Source organism: Halteromyces radiatus, assembly GCF_025201355.1.
Source record: "Halteromyces radiatus strain CBS 162.75 chromosome Unknown BX664scaffold_2, whole genome shotgun sequence".
Classification (NCBI taxonomy): Eukaryota; Fungi; Mucoromycota; class Mucoromycetes; order Mucorales; family Cunninghamellaceae; genus Halteromyces; species Halteromyces radiatus.
In genome coordinates, this window is record NW_026251688.1 from 40280 (window position 1) to 57584 (window position 17305).

A 17305-nucleotide genomic window follows, 5' to 3' on the forward strand; every position below is an offset into this window, starting at 1 on the left:
TTTATTGATCCGATGCATATTAATAAGAAGAAGAATAATGATATATAAAGGTATGATAAACTACATAAATAAATTAAAAAGGTTTTTGCACACGAAGAAAATGAAAATTAGAATAACTTTTACATTGTTCCAACTCTTTTTCCGCTGCCAGCAGTTGATTTTCAAATAAAGCTTGTTCCACCAAAGAATCCATATGTCGCGCATGAGTCAGAGCATAAATCAAATCATCCCTGAATAAAACACCCAATCGACCACCCCAGACGCCAATAGGTAAGGAGCGATAAAATTCAGTGATCAAATTGTCAGTGAGTTTAGCATCTTGAGGAAGGACATCTCGTAGGTATCTTGCCATTCTTGGTTTCAGTCCCAGAGTACGTATGGTTTCAATGACTTGATTGTTCAGCAGCTCGGTCACTGGACCTGGACTATACACCATCATATCCATTTCCATCAATTCCATATATCCTCCCGGTTTTAACACCCGCCAGCAGTGAGCTACCATCTTGCAATATTGGTCCATATTCAATGAGGCATTCATAAATCGCACATGACACAGGTCAATGGAATCATCGGCATAAGGGAATCGCTTGAGGCAGTTGTGGATCACTAATTGACAGTTTTTGGGAAGGTCCATAGCCGTCTCGGGTGGTATCATGTTCAAACAATCCATACCAATCACATTTGCATTTGGGTGTTCTTTAGCAAAATCAATAGCCCATGACAATGGTCCACATCCAATATCCAATACATTTTCAATCGTTTGTTCATCTATTGGTCGTGTAAATTCACTATTTAAAAAAAAAAAAAGGTGAGATCATTCCTTTTTCTAAGGATAGCCTTTTTTTTTTTTTTTTTTTTTTTTTTTTTTTTTTTTACCCCGCAAAAGCCAGTCGGATCAAATCATTTTTTTGTTGCATTCTATCCACATCATCTTCTCGTATCCCTAATACTGACGGCATCAATGCATCATCATCATCATCATCATTCTTGTTGTCATCCTTTTCAAGAAGATCCTCTTTTGTTTTATCGATATCTTTGGTTGACTTTTTATAATGATTTGCTGTGGTTTCAATCAAAGTGGCTGCTCGTTTCAATCGAGGATGTTTCTTGGCTTTAGAAAAAAGGGATCCTACCAAATTAGTTGATTTTTTTCGTTGAGATGGTGGTTGAGAAGGGTAAGTTTCAGGAATGGGTTTATCCAATTCTTCTTTTGTTGGGAAATAAGACTGTATTCGTTGATTGCCTTGGTCTAATGAATGGGATCTTCGTTTGCTGTTATCATTGCTGAATTGTTGTCGAAAAAGGGATGAAAGGAGGTTTGAATGAGGTACCATCCACGACTTTCGCCTTTCCTTTTTGGACGTGTCAGGTTTCATGGAATAAATAAAAGATGACTAAATAATAAGATAAATAGAAGAAAAGAATAAAAAGTATACAGGTATATATAAGAGAGAGTATGAAAGAAAGAAAGAAGAAGAAGAAAAAAAAAAGATCGTTCACTTCAAAAAAAAAAAAGGGAAGGTTGGGGGTACTAGGGGAAAGGGAAAGAGGAAAGAACAAAAAAGAAAAAAAAAAAGGACTTAAGGGGTGATGAAAAAAAAAAAAAAAAAAGGTTGAGGGCGGAGAGTCAAAGATTACATATCCTTCTTGGGAATAAATCAGGTTACGCCTAAGTTGAATAGAGAAAAAAAAAAAAAAAACAGGCTTCAACCTGAAGAAGAAGAATAAGCAAATAAAAAAACGAATGTCAATTCGAACTTATCACATGAAAACTTAGGTCCGTGCATTTGTTTTATTCAATAATTGTTATCATATAAAATAGACAAACATGTGAAGCTTCTATGTCAATCCCCAAAATGATCATTTCATTTTAAAAAAAATTGATCAATCTATCATGTGAAAATAAGAAATAACCTTTATCAACGGAGTGTGTTTTTATTTCATAAAAATGTGATAAACTATCTACAACTAAAATAAATATGTTTCTTTTTTTTTTTTGAATGTAAATAACATTATTAAAAAAAAAAAAAAAAAAGAAGAAAGAAAAAAATTCAAATGTGTATGAGTGTTGGGTGGATTGATCGAATAATAATAAAAAGAGGAATGAAATGAATCTATTGATTAATGCCTTCAGGTTGATTGGCTGCTTGTTCACGTCTCTTAATAGTACTTGCAAGAACTTGAGATCGGAAGGACAATCCCTTAGTTCGTTCAATCACTTGTTGATATACTGATGTCACGGGAGTGTTCATCACAACGGTATTCTACATTAAAAAAAAATAATAATAACCATGTTAATTCTTTTTCTTCTCTTCTTTTTTTTTTTTTTTTAAATACTTACTTCTTCAAAATCAATCTTGGCATCCACACGAGTATCACGAATCAAATTAACAATCCATTTTTCACCTTCTTCTTGATCCAAATTAAGGGTTTGACACATATCCCTAATAATAATAATATAAAATTAATTTCATCATCCTTCTGTGATTTTCCAAATTGACTTACTTGATATTGATCTTTTGATGAATTCGACAATAAGTTTCTGAGATGAATTGTCTTGCATTTTCCATAAAATCTTCTTCAGTAGCAGCAAGGAAAAAGTCATGGCTTAAAACATATTCACATTCCTTCAATTTCTTTTGAGCACCTTCAAAGTCAAAGTTGATAAAGAGAGCTTCAATGAATTCGGTCACAGGATCACGGTATTCATAAGATTCTTGTTCAATGATCTTGACTAATTCCTTCATTTGACTCTTGCGACGACGATTGATGACAACAGCAGTAGCCAAGTAACGAAGAATCCATGGGCAAGTGGTTTGAATGGTGTTAATGTATTGAGGTGCAAAGAACATATCCACAATACCGTCACGTCCCTTGGTATGATTAAAGAAAACGAACAATGACCAGTGAATAAGCCAAGTACGTTGTTGAAGTTGATGAAGAGGTGACGTAAAGTTCTATTTTTTAAAAAAAAGCAAAAGAATTAGTTTGTGAGATAAAAAAAAATAAAATAAAACATTACCTTTTGATCAATGATTTCTCGAACTTTATGAATTTCTTCCAAAGCAGGATCCCAGTTACCAGTCAAAATTTCAGCAGCCATCTTACCCCAAGAAGCAGAAAGACATCTTTCACTATCTGTTGACTACAAAATAAAAAAATAAAATAATATGTATATGTTAGTTTTTTTTTTTATTATTTTTGATTAATGGAATTCGTTAATTTCTTACCAAAATACGGAAGTGATAAAGCATATCAGCAGCACCACCATAGTCACCGCAGCTATATTGGAATTGACCAAATTCATATAGGATGTTGATCATATCTTCAGTAATCTAATGCATATTAAAAAAAAAAGAGAGAGATTAGTTGTATGATATTTTCAATTATATGATGTTTCTTTACATTGTAGTTTTGCTTCAAGTATTCCAAATTTTGAGCCTTGTCTTGACGAAGAGCAGCAACTACTTCAGGCTTTTCCAAAATAGACATGACCTTTTGTACCTTGGCTTGCATTTCTTCAAGTTTGGCCAATACCTTTTCTCTTTTTTCAGTGAATTCTATATAGAAATACATGTCAATAATGTCGAGATCTAAAAAAAAAAAAAGAATTCAAAATGTTGATGATTTTACCCTTAGGAACTTCTTCAGTCTTGTTGATCTTCTTATATCGTTCAGAAATGAAATCAACCATGTTGGAGCTGCTAAAGATTTCGAATAAAGCCTTTTCCAAGTCTTCGGTAGGATGTACCTAAATAATAAAAGATGAGCGTGTTTATCAGTCATTGAGACAACAATAAACAAAAAAAAGGGCTTACTTCATTCAAATCAGCAAATTTAATAAGAGGAAACATGAGATGACGATCCAAGAAAGGAATCATACGCATAGTCAAATCATGTTGAGCAGCCATGATGTGGAGTCGTATATAAAGAGAAGGAAGGAAGGGAAAAAGAAAAAAAAAAAAGTAAGAGAACAAAAACAACAAGAAAAGAAAAGAAAAAAAAATCGAAACACCGCAACTTGGACAAAAAGTCATTGCCCCCTTTTTTCTAGCCGTGAAATAAGACCCAAGCCACTTGTAATGAAAGATGTTGTTTGTTTTTCATTCATCCTTTTTCTTTATTGGCCATCATGTCAGATGAAACTTTCCTTGAAACTACTCCTTTGGATATCACTCTTCAAGCTTTGACTAGTCAAATTCAAGAATTAAAATCACTTCAAAAGAATGAATCATCCAGCAACAACAACAACAATAATAGTCAATATGTAAAAGACCTTGAAAAAGAAATCAATGATTTGCGTATCCTTAATGACAAAGCAGAATATAGAATCCAAATTTTATTAAATACATTAGAAACATATGATAAACTTTATAAAAAATAAAAATAAAAAAAAAGAATATATTCAAATTTGATTTTTTTTTATTACATGAACATAATATGATATATATAAAAGAGGATAATAATAAAAGGAAGAGGGTGAAAAAAGAAAAGTAAAATCTAACGATAACGACGGAGTGATAAGGTGTTGCGACGTTTCCAACTGGCATGACGACCTGATCCTCGAGTCTTGGTAAAGAGATGACCTTTTCCTTTTCCACGAGATTTCTTTCCAATGGCAGTCAAACCACGAGCTTCACGACGTTTGTGTACAGCATTGACAATCCAGTTGATACGAGGATCACGACGAATAGCTTTATGGGAGGGGTCCACTAAAATAACTTCAAAGTACTTGTAAGTAGCATCTTGATTGATCCAATAAGAGTTGAGAACACGAAGGTTAGCACATTTGCGACCAACACGTTCTTCAGCAGTAGATTGGAGAGAACGTTGATACTTGAGTTGATTGACACCTTCATTGACAGGTTTGCCATAAGTAGCACCTTTATGAACAGGTCTCTTGCGACCACCACGACGAACACGGATACGATAAATGACGAATCCTTGCTTAGCTTTGTAACCCAAACGACGAGCCTTGTCAGGACGAGAAGGACGTGAAGCACGATGAATCACATTGAGTTGTCTATAAAAAGAAAGAAAAAAAAATCATAAAGAAAAAAAAAAACAAAAACATGGAAACCACAATGGGAAACATGAATTATTATTTTTTTTTTCAAGATGTGATAGTGAAGGGATCAGTCACAAGCGTTCAAAAAAAAGAGAGTACTTTGTTCATCGGATGAATTTCAACCATAATACGAAATGCACAAAAAAAAAGAGAATAGTGAGATCACCACTGATTCTTAATTATGCCCCGTAAAATAGGTATTCAAGCCTAAATGAATCAATAAAGATTCTAGTACCTATATTCCCAACATCTTACACGAAGTAAGAAGCGTAACACATCTGATTGTTTCTTTCTTTGAAGTTCTTCAAGATATTTGTAAGCTATAAAAAAGTAAATGGATAGAATTAGTAATCAATTCCATTTTATTCTTCTATCAAATAGTTACTTACCACCCATGGTTCAAGGAGTATATATGTATATATAAAAAAATAGAAAAGGAAGAGAAAGTAAAAGAAAAGAAAAAGGAATGAAATCAGGTCCCCGTTTGTTTTTTTTTTAAAAAAAATGAATTTTTTTTTTTTCACTGTGACCTAATTTTTTTTTTGACCCACCGCTCCTAGAAATCGATCCAATAGGCAGATCGCTTGATGAACAACCTGAACTTCCCAACCATTTTTATTTTATTGTCTATAGCACTGTAAACAGATAAAATAACAATTTTTGAAGAGTATCAAGAATAAAAAGTTTATTAATAGTAGAGGACAATATACAAAGAGGAGGATAAATAGGAAGGAGGGGTAAACATGTACAAAGGATAATCAACTAGAAAGTAAAAAAAAAAAGAATTAAAAGTATTAAGGCAACCAATCAATGGAGCCAATATAAAAAAGTATAGAATACAAAGAGAGAGAATATCAAACAATAGGAGAAGAAGGAGCATCATCAAAAATCCATTGACTATCAAATCCAAGCTTTTCTAAAAATTCCACCATTTCTTCAGGATGAATAAAAAGATTCCATTGTAAAAATCGTAATAAAGCTAATTCCATTCGAGTGATTTCCTTGATAGACCATACATCACCGGTGGCTCGGACCACTTGTTTGGTGGATAAACAGTGATCTTCACTATATTTACTAGCGACCAATAAACTTGCTACAAAGATACGATGTGCTGCTTCAGGTTCTGCTTTGTATCCTAAATATAAAAAATCATTAAAACTCTCTCTTTTCAGCGTTTTATTTTCATTTCATTTTTACCTGAAGGTAGACTATTCCGAAAACGTTGAACATACATAAGTGCCATGATCAGGTGAACAGGTTGAACATTACATTTTTCTGTTATCAGTTGAATAAAAGGTAGTAGATCGGGTAAATGAGTAATACGTTGTTGTACTGTTGACGGAATCCCATGTTGTAATACTGTCTGGACTGGTAAGTGTTTTGGAAGATTTGGATATAGAATAGCGTCAAAACAGGAAGAAGTAAAGTCTAAAAAAAGAAAATGATAAGTATTTTTTTTAATTTCCTAAAATTTTATCTTATTTTATATATACCAATGAATCCTGGTGGAATAGTTTTTATACAAGTAGGAGCGAGTAACATGAGTTGAATATATTAAATGAGGAGAAGGGGCGGGGATGGGGAAGAAGAATCCCAAAAAGAAAAAGAAAAAGAAAAAAAAAGAAAAGGAAAAAAGAAGAAAAAAGAAAAAGGGACAATCCTTTTTTAATAAAAAAAAAAAAATATGGAAATTCAATTTCCTACTTTTTAGTGTAAAACCATTTTTTTTTTTTTTTTTTTTTTGAATATAATACAATACTTTCATTTGCCTAGTTTCATATGATAAGTATTCTAATCAGTTTCATTCATTGAAAGCCAGGTTCAAATCAAGTTCAGATCAAGTGATTTTTCTAACATTCTCCTTTGCATACAAATGATGAATGAATTGTCATAAGGTCCTTGCGGCATTCAAAACCCCGATTGCCTCTTCATCATTCAAGGCACCAACCATGTATCAGCAATTTTCAACGTTTGCTTAATGTAATGAAAAAATTGGAGGATAAAATGACAACTCTATTTTTTTTTAATGTTGTCATTCTTGAAAGTTTATTTCGAGTCTAATATAAACAAAATAAGGTAATAATAATAATAATAAAACAAAAGAAAAATAAAAAAGGAGGGTCTATAAAGTAGAGTGTGTGTGTGTATACATGTACATGATGATGATGATAATGATGATGATAATGAAATAAATAAAATAATAATGATGATGATAAAACAAAAAAAAAATGGGGGGGACAGTAAAAAAAAACCTAACTAATGGAAAAAGTAATCAGAATCCTTCACTTCATTGATATCAAATTCACCCTTTGCTGGTAATGGTGCAAACGTCAAATTATCCCAAGTATATCGATATTTTCGTCCAGATGCTTTCTTTTTCTCTATTTCTTGATCTTCATTCAATTCATCATCATCGTCTTCTTCTTCCTTTCCATCTTCTAAAGGTTCTTCCGCTAATCCAAAGAGTGCTTCATTTTCGGCTGAAATCGGAGAAGATGGTTCCATTGTGACAGGGGAATCTAATGATGATGATGATGATGATATGGTTGCTGCAGATCGTTTGATTTTTGTTTTTGAGGTTGTCACCGGATTACCATCCTTATCTAATTCTTGCACATTGGGTACCCGATAATCTTTATAACGTTCCTTGAATTCATTGATCAAATTCTCCATGATGGGCTGGGTATGTAGTTCAATAAATTGGTCCCGGATCACCACATTCATAGCATCCACATCGCAGGCATGAGTCCAGTAACTGTCGTGTACAGATGCAAAAGTCAATCCTTTTTCGAAACATGCTACAGCAGACATGAGCATGTGAGTAGCATCCAAAGAGTGAATAAAATTGGGTGGGAATGCCGTACTTTGTTTCAACGCATTGACAGGCCTTGAAGCATCAGGATCCTCAATAAACACTGTCTGTAATAATGTTGTTACTTGCTTTTTGCCGGTTCGTCGATAGGGTTGTACAATAGGTAAACCAAGAGGAGTTGTCCAAATCACTGATGTCATTTGATTTGCTGATGGATTACGTGCTGAAAATGTCTTGGTTGTCTTTCTTGAACTTCGTCTTGCCTTTACCTTTTCCTTTTCTAATCGTTGCTTGAATTGTTCTTCCTGTTCTTTGGAGTCAAATGGCAACACACCAGTTTCTTGTAATGTTTCTTTAGGTACACTCTTCGCAATACGTCGAGCAGAATCTGTAAGCCAGTCTTGAATATTACGTGCACCATTGAACATTTCACCCAATGAGGAAAAGACTTTCTTTGCCAAATAACCAGCCAATGAATAAACACGTTCAGGAGGTATATCATCACGTTCCTTTAGTCGATTTTCAATTTGGGCACGAGCACCAATAAATGTCACACCATATACATTGGTCATCACCGTCTGCTTCACCACTTTTCGACTAATTTTGCCTACAAGCATTTGAGCATCTTCATTTCCTTCCTTGGCTTCTTTTTCCACCAGTTTGTTCACCATTTCAGCAACGCCAGTATATACATCCGCAGGTCGGTCACCAGGAGCCAAATTCACTGCTTGTGCACCAGCTTTATCACCACCCAAAGCAGCATAATGTTGTAATCCATTACAAGTACCATCTTGATGTACAGGTAATCGAGACTTGAATTCTATAGGATTACCACTTCTAACTGCTGCTGCCACTTCAAAACAGGCTGAAAGACATTGCCATGGATTTTCAGCTTGTAACCACCATTTTTTTCCCTATTCAAGATAATTTACATCAGTGATCAAGCATATTTTTTTTTTTTTTTTTTGCATTTGAAACTTACTGTCATGGGATTATCAACCGAGTCAAAAATATTATCCAAATTTTCCATGGTAAAGTTTTCACGTTCCGTAAATGAATGCCTAAGAAGATTCAATACATTTTGTTAATAACAAGTTATATTTGTATATATATTTGTACTTACTTGTCATAACCATACAAATTCGCCATATGAATCCTCAACCATCGCCAACCACGTTCACCAAGAGGTTTTGCTTCATCAAAACAAAGGAGACCACGACATAAATCATTACCTAAATGATTCAATGTAGGAGGAATAGGATAAGCACGACCACGGAAATCCATGTTATGAGGGAAATACATAGGTAAATTCAAGAACTATAAAGTTACAAAAAAAAAAAGTAAGTAAAATGACAACTTCTATATCCCCTTTATATATATATATATATTATCTTTTTCTTTTTTTTTTTTTTTTTTTTTTTTTTACCGCACGAGCTGTTTCCACTTTGTAATTGACATCACATCGTAAACTATGATAATTCTTTTCCATGCTTTGAATTTCCTTGACACGAGTTACCCAGTTAAATTTGGCTTTTGGATCAGTGTCATAATCAATTGGCTTTTCAGGTAAAGGTAAAGGTTCAGTAATAGAGGGAGGTATATCGGCAATGGCTTCACCTGAATTCCAAGCTTCCAAAACAACATCAAATACATTCTTGTTCACACGCCATTTGGTAGAACCTAGTACATCCAATCCTTTCAATACATTGTCTATTTTTGAATTTTCTGAGGCCTTGTAAAGATAAATCATTTGTTCGGGTGAATCCTTGATACGCATGCATACAGATTTTGCTGACAAGTAACCACCATCATTGTATCGTAACCAGGGTCGAGGATGAACAAGCATGGGTAGTAAGCGAGGATGAAGAGTATCACGCAATGGTTCCTTGGAAACAAGTTTAGTAAGTTGATCGGAAAACTTTATAATTCCCACACGCTTGCCACGGACATATTGATATGTATGGAAGAAGGCTGGAATTTGTTCAATGATCTTTTCACCAGTTTCAGGATTATGACTTGGGACAGGAATACGAGCTGAATCAATCAATAAACTTGTCAACACACTACCAACTTTGGCACGAATAGAGCTTGGCCATACAGGATTCCATAAACCATCATCCGCTTCCAAAGCCTCAGGTAAAGAGGAAGAAGAACCATCAATCATGGAAATAGCTGCTTGTTGTTGTAATTGTTCTTGTTGTTGCATGTATGCTTTCTTCACTGCCAAGTTAACAGACTTTCCATTGGCTGCCATATTTGCTACATGTCCCTTGTTACTGATCCTTTTCACATGTGTCGCATTGTATTCTGTTTCTACTGCCTTGCCCACATCAATCACTGCACGAGCCGTTTTCATTCCATCTGCCACACCAGAAGAATTATGTAATCGTAAAAGTTCCAGAATGGTGATGATAGAGAGTTTTTCCGCAGGTAACAATTTCAAAAAAGGACCATATGCTCGTCGTTCGACATCACGTGCCTTGACATCTTCACACTTTTGGATTTCTTCTCGAATCAGAGGAATCACCTTTTCATGCCAATCCCACATAATCTTTTTGAGAGGAGTCAAATGAAGTGCATTTAATGTATCACCCCGTTCCTTACTAGCTTCCCGCATATACATCAAACGTTGTAAAGCTACTTCATAGCCTTGTTTCTCTAATGCTAATTGAAGTTCGAAAGGTTCCATTTTGAGTGCTTCCTTGGAGTTTTGTAGTGCTGACAATTGTTCTTGTAAGAATTTGACACCGATGGCATCCGTTGGTTTTGCTTCAGGGATATTTTCATAGATAATTTGAGAACTTGATGTTGTCGTATTACTAGGGAATGATGCTGTTTCAGGTGCCAATGTGGATGACTCTTTGCCTAAAACATCATTTGCTGCTATTTCCAATTCTTGTAATAATTCCTGGACATCGCTTTGAGTACTGCTTTGACCTTCAGAGATAACCTTTTATACAAAAAAAGAAGAAAATTAATATTATATATCAACAAGACAAAGTTTTTCATTCTATTTTTTTTTATATATTACCTTTTTGAAACTGGCCACTTCACTGGTAGATAAGAAATCAGATTCAACAACACTTTTCATTTGTATATTGGTATTTGTTCGCATATCTTGTAATAACATTCTAGCGGTATGATAACTTGATATGCTACCAAAAAAAAAAAAAAAAGGTAAGTCTATGGAACAAGTATTCATAAAAGATATACATACTTTAAGAAACCTTTGACAAGAATGGCATATGTGTTTGCGTCAGGAGTAATACCATAAGAAACCATACGATCAAACCAGGCGAGACATTCATGAGCTTGAGGTTTGGCGCCTTCAACAAAACCATTCAAAAAAGTATTATACATTCTTGTATCAACAAACACCTTCATTTCTTCAGGTCGAGTTCGATAAAGTTCTTTCATAACTCTTTCAGCACGATCCATAGATCCAGATTGAATACAAGCATTGAGAATAGCGAATTGTTCGGATATACCAGAGGGAAGTACACGAGCTGCTTTTTTGAAGGCAGGTTGTGAAGGATTTGGTAAAATGATATGTTTACCATCACTAGAGAGATCGGTTGAGGGCTGTGCTATTGCTGAAATGACTGGTGAACTAGAGATCGATCGAGTTAAAGATAGTTTAGTTCTTGACCATAGAGGGGAGACAGATCTATAATGACTTGATACAAGTATATTGGTATTGGTGGTATGACCAAAGGATAATAATAAAGCCTTTTTACCAGTCGTTACTTGTCTGACCAAAGGTAACGACATGATAGATATAAGTATATATATAAAAAAAGAAAAAAAAAGAAAAGGGAAAACAAAAAAAAAAAAAAAAAAAGCAAATAGCTGGGATACTTTTTTTTTTTTTTTCTTCTGGCCATTTTTTTTTTTTTATATATTGTGACACGCTTTTTGAGTTTCCATCGAAAAAAAAAATCCACATAAAAAATAAGGGATCGATATTCCAACCCCGTCAATTCTTTCTTTTTTCTTTTTTTTTATTCATGATGCATACACCATATAGCCTTCAATCCACTAGTATCAATCCAGCCAATCTTGTTGAACTTCAGGTATTAAGTCAAATAGTCATAGAAAAACAAAAAGAAAAAGATATCAAGGGAAGTATTCCCTATTTAGCAAAGATGGCTCAAATCATAGATAACCAACGTTTGGAGGAACCAAATACAAAACAACAAATACAAGCTCTTTTTATATTACAAGCAGATGCTCATAGACAACTAGGACAAGCATATCTGGAGACTGGACAATATATTCAAGCTGAAGCTTCTCTGAATATTACCATTCAACGACTGGAATCACTATTGAAAAACGACGATGGAACTAACGATATCTTACTACAACTGTTGCAGGATTACGATCTATTGAAACAATGCTTTGAAGTCATGAATAAACCACACATGGTTCGGGGAATGGACGATAGGAAAATGAAGATACATGATAAATTGAAATCTGATACCAGTTGATAGTTTAGATAGTGTAGTTGTATAGTTTGTATGTATGTATGATGTATTATGAATAAAGATATTTTATTGCGATTATGTTGTGATAATACAAAGATCATATCACTTATTGTTTTATATCATAAAGAGAGACCTGTCCAAACAAAGAAGCAAGGAGAAGCAGAAAAGAAAAAAAAAAGAAAGGGGGAGAGGATCGATTCTGGCGGGTTGCCTTAACAACTTGTTTTCCCGGTAAGATAAGGTTTATTGAAAAAAGGTTTCCGTTGTTCCTTTTTGATTCTTGGATTTTTTTAGCGGAACTCCTTGGTAAGAAGAAGGTTCCGTCATTTCCTAATATGGACTCTAATTTTTTGGCAAAAAAAAAAAAAAAAAAAGGGAAAGATTCATTTGAGTAGATATCAAGCCCTGCAAAGGAGATTGCCATCATCCGTACCGTATACCCTTTTTTGAAACAGGAAAAAAAAAAAAGGAGCAAGGGAGAAAAAAAAAAAAGGGGGGGGGAGAGCAAGTGCCTTGATCAATTCTTAACCACCCACACGTCCCTTGTTGATGATGAACGCACGCCCTCCATAATAAACCCGCTCTTTTTTGTTTTCTGATAAAGCAGGGACTTGGCTCCCCACTATTATCTATTGTCATTTTCCTTTTTTATGTCATCACCGTCATTTTAGCATCATTACTACATCATTATAATATCATCATGGTATAATATCACGGGCATGATCATCATGATCAAAATCATTATCATGACAACAACTATTAGGAGGGTCAATAATCAACATGTCACTTAGGAAAAACTCTTCAATTAAATTGTCATCATTAAAACATCATCATCTTCATTAGCATCATCATCATTTAATATTATCATACACGTTCCATGGAAGTAATCTGAATCATGATTTTTATAACCTTTTTTTTTTTTTTTTTTTTTTTTTGTATTCAGAACCTTTATTTTATCTTTTTGGCCATGTGTGTGTGCATTTGATGAAAGAAAGATTGACTTGTTCTCATTCCTACATATCTTAAAATTAAATAAAGCCTATCATGATCTTTCTATATTCAAGATATCTCTCTCTATATATATTGAAAATAATTGTCTATATACATCCTATGTTGAGGATTTATTCTGCCTCTTTTTGGTATTTGTTGCTCCGTCCGCGGAAATATATATATATAAGGGATTCTCCCTCCTTTTTCCTCGTCTTTTTTTTTTTTCATTTATGCCAAGTCATTTTGGAAGTATTATCCTGCATGTTTTCATTATCATTTAATATCCCACCTATCATCGATCATCCATTAATCAGCAATTAATCTTCACATATTATCCATCGTGACATATTGTATCGTTTATTCACGCTTCATCATAATAGATAGATATCATCCATTCATGCATCTATGATCATCTTCATCATCATTCACTATGAGATTGGAAAGGAAGAAAATCATCATCAAAACTTTGGTCTCCATAAAATAAAGGTGAACTTTTTTTTTTTCATCATCCCTAGATAATTAGAAGTCAAGGGTGCAAATGACTTGTATATTAAAAGAAGACTGTTTAATTGCTGCATGATTGGATATGATTTTTATAGAGATTTTTCTTTCTTATGCAAAAGAATATCTTCTTCTTTATCCAATAACAACATGTGGCATGGGAGGTGGTCAATGCGTGCAAGAGCCTTCCCCCTGTTACTCTTTCTCTCCTCATCCAATGAACATCTATTCTCAAAGTTCTTTTTTTCTTTCACTTTATATGAGATAAAAAAAAAATTAAATAGAATCATCATCCAATCAAAGTAAATTGATTGAATCATTAAATCAAAAAGTAATCATATTAATAACAATAATATTAAAAGGAGAAAGAGACAAAAAAAAAAGTGCGCTTAAATCCACAATGGCAACAAGAAGGAGCATAAATCATCCAGGGTTCAAAGACAAGAATGAATGAAGAGTGGATGAAGCCAAGTAACAATGATAATCCCAAATGTTGGGTATGTAAGGAGATCATTGAAAATAGAAATCACAGGTACGTCATTCAGTAATCAACCTATCAAATCCAGGAAAAAAAAAGGAGATTTTTGTTTTTTTTTTTTTTTTTACCCATACTGTGCTTCTCTGTATCATCATGATCGTTTTTTTTTTCATCCTTTTACTATCGTTGGAATAAATGATCATCGTTTGATTTGTGAATTGAAATAGGATTTGACTTGATATTAAAAAAAAAAAACAAGTTTTTCATTGAACAAAAGGGGAAGAAAGGATAAAGAGGGAAATTATCCAAATTCAGAAACAAGCTTACCATGCAATATCAATCTACTGAAGAAAGAGGGGGTTAATTGTTATCAAATCACTAAAATAAAACATGAGTTTTTTGGGTGGCGATTTCGTCCTACATTGATTTTTTTTACATTCTGTGCACGGTGATGTAAAGTTGGAATGATGATTTTTTTTGAATAAACACGAAAAGAGTAATCTTATTTCATTTCAATATGAAGGATGTAGTGAAACCATCATCATCGGAAACTATCCCGACAAAAAAAAAAAAAAAAAAAAAGGCTACACTTCAACCAATGAGGATGCCACTTATCACATTGTGATCGACACCAAAAGTGAACAGACTTTTTTTACACATAATGTTCGTCGGCGACTGAATGGTTAGGTATATTTAACCTGACAAGTTCATCATGATGATCCTCCTATGATAAATATTGAAATTTATCAGGGACAACGATGATTTTGTTTAATTGACTAATGATGATAATGATAATGATGATAATAATAGAAGTCTGTCATCATGATGTTTTTTTTTTTGTTATCGAGATGGAACATCTAACAGATGGTATGTGCTCAGAGGGGGGACTACCTTTTTAAGGAGGAAAGTCTATCCCCCCCCCCAAAAAAAAAAAATAAAAAGGTTTCTTTTTGGATAAAATCGTTTATAATAGTTTCAATTAATACATGTCAAAGTCTCCTAAAAACAGTAACTGTCGTTTTATCTCAAATGATGACTTTATTCACAGACAGTAGGTTTAAGTTTTTTTTTTTTCTTTCTTTTTATTAGGACTCTCCTCTCAATTAAAGTTGATTTCCCTCCTTTGTGATCATCATAGTATTTTTTTTTTTCATGATGATCAAGATATGGATATTTTCATAAAGAAGACTATCAAGATATCGGCAAAACTCCGCTTTAGGATAATGCATTATAGAAACCAACAATGACGCTCGGTTCAACATCATGACATTATCATCTTCGTTTTTTTTTCTTTTTTTTTTTTACTGTTTTAGGGGAGAAAAGGAAAAAGGAGTTTTTTTTCTTGGGGGGAGTAAAAAAAAAAAAAAAAAAAAAAAAAAAACGTCTGAGTGATTTGAAGGAGGATGTAAAAGTCATAGGATCCAAAAAAGGGGTGGAGGGAAAACGCACAAAAGAAAAAAAAAGGGGGACAAAGGGAGTGAGATAATAGGAAAAAAAAAGGGGGAGATAGGTCATATAACATGAAAGGGAGAAACCCTAGCGCACACTTCTCACACAGGATGCACGCACGCACACAACACGATATCGATGTCTCATTCATATTAAGGTGGCTAAAAAAAAAGATCATCCTAATTCATGGTTATAAAAGATAGACCTGTGTTCTAATTTTTTTTTCTTTTTTATTTCTTTACTTTTCTTTCTTCAATTTCTATCTCATTTTTTTTTATTATTATTAATATTATTCTTTTTACTATGGAAATCTTGGAACTCGTACATCAAGAACAAATGCCTACAGAGGAACGTCCTTTTGAATGTACTTTTAAGGGATGTAAAAAAACCTTTGGTAGACGATCAGATCTTGTTCGACATTCTCGCATTCATACCAACGAAAGGTAAAAAAAGGAATGATCATTTATTGATTTTGATTTAACCTTATTTTTTTGTTAGACCTTTCCAATGTAGGGAATTTGGTTGTGGGAAAAGTTTTATTCAACGATCAGCATTGACAGTTCATTTACGAACTCATTCAGGTGAACGACCGCATGTTTGTGAATTTCCAATGTGTGATAAATCCTTCAGTGATAGTTCTTCTCTTGCACGACACAGGTACTAATAATAATAAAAAAAAAAGAAAGTATATTGATGGATGATTGATTTTCTTTTTTTTTTTATATATAGACGTACTCATACAGGAAAACGTCCTTACAGATGTCCGTTTGATGATTGTTCCAAAAGTTTTGTTAGAAAAACCATGCTTACAAAACATATGAAACATGATCATTCTACCGATGGAAAACGACCTCAAATCCAATGGACGCCCTTTTTAGAGGAAAGACGTATCATGCAACAACAACAACAACAACTTTATCATCATCGTTATTCTTATCCATTCCCAGAACCATGTTGTTCATCTACACATTCTTTTATGACACATTCAGGATCACCTCCTCCTCTTTCAACAGGTTACGCTAGTCCATCTTCCTCTTCTATAAATGATGATCATTCAGTCCCTTCTTCACCTACCAATACCACCTTATGGCATCCTTGGTCTTTATCACCCATCACAACAAACAACACAATGTTTGATCAACAAAAAGATCGTATTCCTTTTATCGTGTCACCATCAACAACTACTACTATGAGTGATGTGATTCTACCCAGTCTGACCACCATCATCGACAGTCAGAAACCAGACTTTTCAAGACGTGATTCTTTATTATTACTTTGAATTCTTCTTATAAATATATATATATCTTCCTTCCTTATCTCCACTCATTCCTATTCTCTTTGATCATTATTATTATTACTATTACTATTATTATTATTATTATTATTATTATTATTATTATTATTATTATTATTATTATTATTATTTATTTGTACATTTCAAAACTATTATATATATATTTTACATTTTTATATATGTTTTTTTCCCTTTCCTTTTATGACCATTTTATTTTTATGCTATCCTT

General features: G+C 33.4%; 6 protein-coding genes across 6 annotated transcripts; 1 reads left to right on the top strand and 5 right to left on the bottom strand.

Moving 5' to 3' along the window:
* Positions 1 to 73: 73 nt before the first annotated feature.
* Positions 74 to 1334, bottom strand: BX664DRAFT_257619 (S-adenosyl-L-methionine-dependent methyltransferase; the record flags this gene model as incomplete). Its single annotated transcript, XM_051540512.1, has 2 exons — positions 74 to 788; positions 877 to 1334. The coding sequence occupies 2 exons, from the start codon at positions 1332 to 1334 to the stop codon at positions 74 to 76; spliced, it is 1173 nt and encodes a 390-aa protein (XP_051402388.1).
* Positions 1335 to 2018: 684 nt separating this feature from the next.
* Positions 2019 to 3947, bottom strand: BX664DRAFT_290870 (eIF3 subunit 6 N terminal domain-containing protein). Its single transcript, XM_051541913.1, has 8 exons — positions 3819 to 3947; positions 3634 to 3751; positions 3406 to 3560; positions 3231 to 3335; positions 3023 to 3145; positions 2506 to 2957; positions 2342 to 2444; positions 2019 to 2264 (listed from the first exon to the last, which is right to left on the bottom strand). The coding sequence occupies exons 1-8, from the start codon at positions 3909 to 3911 to the stop codon at positions 2115 to 2117; spliced, it is 1299 nt and encodes a 432-aa protein (XP_051402389.1). The 5' UTR covers positions 3912 to 3947; the 3' UTR covers positions 2019 to 2114.
* Positions 3948 to 4393: 446 nt separating this feature from the next.
* On the bottom strand, positions 4394 to 5516 carry BX664DRAFT_323247 (60S ribosomal protein L15). The gene is made up of 3 exons (XM_051543625.1): positions 5458 to 5516; positions 5304 to 5388; positions 4394 to 5023 (listed from the first exon to the last, which is right to left on the bottom strand). Exons 1-3 carry the CDS (start codon positions 5462 to 5464, stop codon positions 4501 to 4503), a joined length of 615 nt encoding a protein of 204 aa, XP_051402390.1. The 5' UTR covers positions 5465 to 5516; the 3' UTR covers positions 4394 to 4500.
* On the bottom strand, positions 5517 to 6687 carry BX664DRAFT_355565 (cyclin-like protein). Its single transcript, XM_051547826.1, has 3 exons — positions 6562 to 6687; positions 6266 to 6496; positions 5517 to 6203 (listed from the first exon to the last, which is right to left on the bottom strand). Exons 1-3 carry the CDS (start codon positions 6608 to 6610, stop codon positions 5923 to 5925), a joined length of 561 nt encoding a protein of 186 aa, XP_051402391.1. The 5' UTR covers positions 6611 to 6687; the 3' UTR covers positions 5517 to 5922.
* A 496-nt stretch (positions 6688 to 7183) lies between these two features.
* BX664DRAFT_382649 (uncharacterized protein) lies at positions 7184 to 11710 on the bottom strand. Its single transcript, XM_051549068.1, has 6 exons — positions 11098 to 11710; positions 10912 to 11035; positions 9307 to 10830; positions 9004 to 9197; positions 8863 to 8941; positions 7184 to 8794 (listed from the first exon to the last, which is right to left on the bottom strand). The coding sequence occupies exons 1-6, from the start codon at positions 11649 to 11651 to the stop codon at positions 7325 to 7327; spliced, it is 3945 nt and encodes a 1314-aa protein (XP_051402392.1). The 5' UTR covers positions 11652 to 11710; the 3' UTR covers positions 7184 to 7324.
* A 4334-nt stretch (positions 11711 to 16044) lies between these two features.
* BX664DRAFT_290881 (uncharacterized protein) lies at positions 16045 to 17159 on the top strand. Its single transcript, XM_051541914.1, has 3 exons — positions 16045 to 16225; positions 16281 to 16439; positions 16512 to 17159. Exons 1-3 carry the CDS (start codon positions 16086 to 16088, stop codon positions 17059 to 17061), a joined length of 849 nt encoding a protein of 282 aa, XP_051402393.1. The 5' UTR covers positions 16045 to 16085; the 3' UTR covers positions 17062 to 17159.
* Positions 17160 to 17305: the final 146 nt, after the last annotated feature.

Coding starts and splice junctions, on each gene's coding strand:
- BX664DRAFT_290881 (XM_051541914.1), top strand. CDS start 16,086: ATGGAAATCTTGGAACTCGTACATCAAGAACAAATGCCTACAGAGGAA. Junction 16,226..16,280: donor CGCATTCATACCAACGAAAG/GTAAAAAAAGGA, acceptor TTTTTTTGTTAG/ACCTTTCCAATGTAGGGAAT. Junction 16,440..16,511: donor TCTTCTCTTGCACGACACAG/GTACTAATAATA, acceptor TTTTATATATAG/ACGTACTCATACAGGAAAAC.
- BX664DRAFT_355565 (XM_051547826.1), bottom strand. CDS start 6,610: ATGTTACTCGCTCCTACTTGTATAAAAACTATTCCACCAGGATTCATT. Junction 6,497..6,561: donor TATTCCACCAGGATTCATTG/GTATATATAAAA, acceptor TTCTTTTTTTAG/ACTTTACTTCTTCCTGTTTT. Junction 6,204..6,265: donor TCGGAATAGTCTACCTTCAG/GTAAAAATGAAA, acceptor TTTTATATTTAG/GATACAAAGCAGAACCTGAA.
- BX664DRAFT_323247 (XM_051543625.1), bottom strand. Junction 5,024..5,303: donor GTAAGATGTTGGGAATATAG/GTACTAGAATCT, acceptor TTCTTTTTATAG/ACAACTCAATGTGATTCATC.
- BX664DRAFT_382649 (XM_051549068.1), bottom strand. CDS start 11,651: ATGTCGTTACCTTTGGTCAGACAAGTAACGACTGGTAAAAAGGCTTTA. Junction 9,198..9,306: donor AAGTGGAAACAGCTCGTGCG/GTAAAAAAAAAA, acceptor GTAACTTTATAG/TTCTTGAATTTACCTATGTA. Junction 8,795..8,862: donor CGGTTGATAATCCCATGACA/GTAAGTTTCAAA, acceptor TATCTTGAATAG/GGAAAAAAATGGTGGTTACA.
- BX664DRAFT_290870 (XM_051541913.1), bottom strand. CDS start 3,911: ATGGCTGCTCAACATGATTTGACTATGCGTATGATTCCTTTCTTGGAT. Junction 3,752..3,818: donor AATTTGCTGATTTGAATGAA/GTAAGCCCTTTT, acceptor TTTATTATTTAG/GTACATCCTACCGAAGACTT. Junction 3,336..3,405: donor ACTTGAAGCAAAACTACAAT/GTAAAGAAACAT, acceptor AATATGCATTAG/ATTACTGAAGATATGATCAA.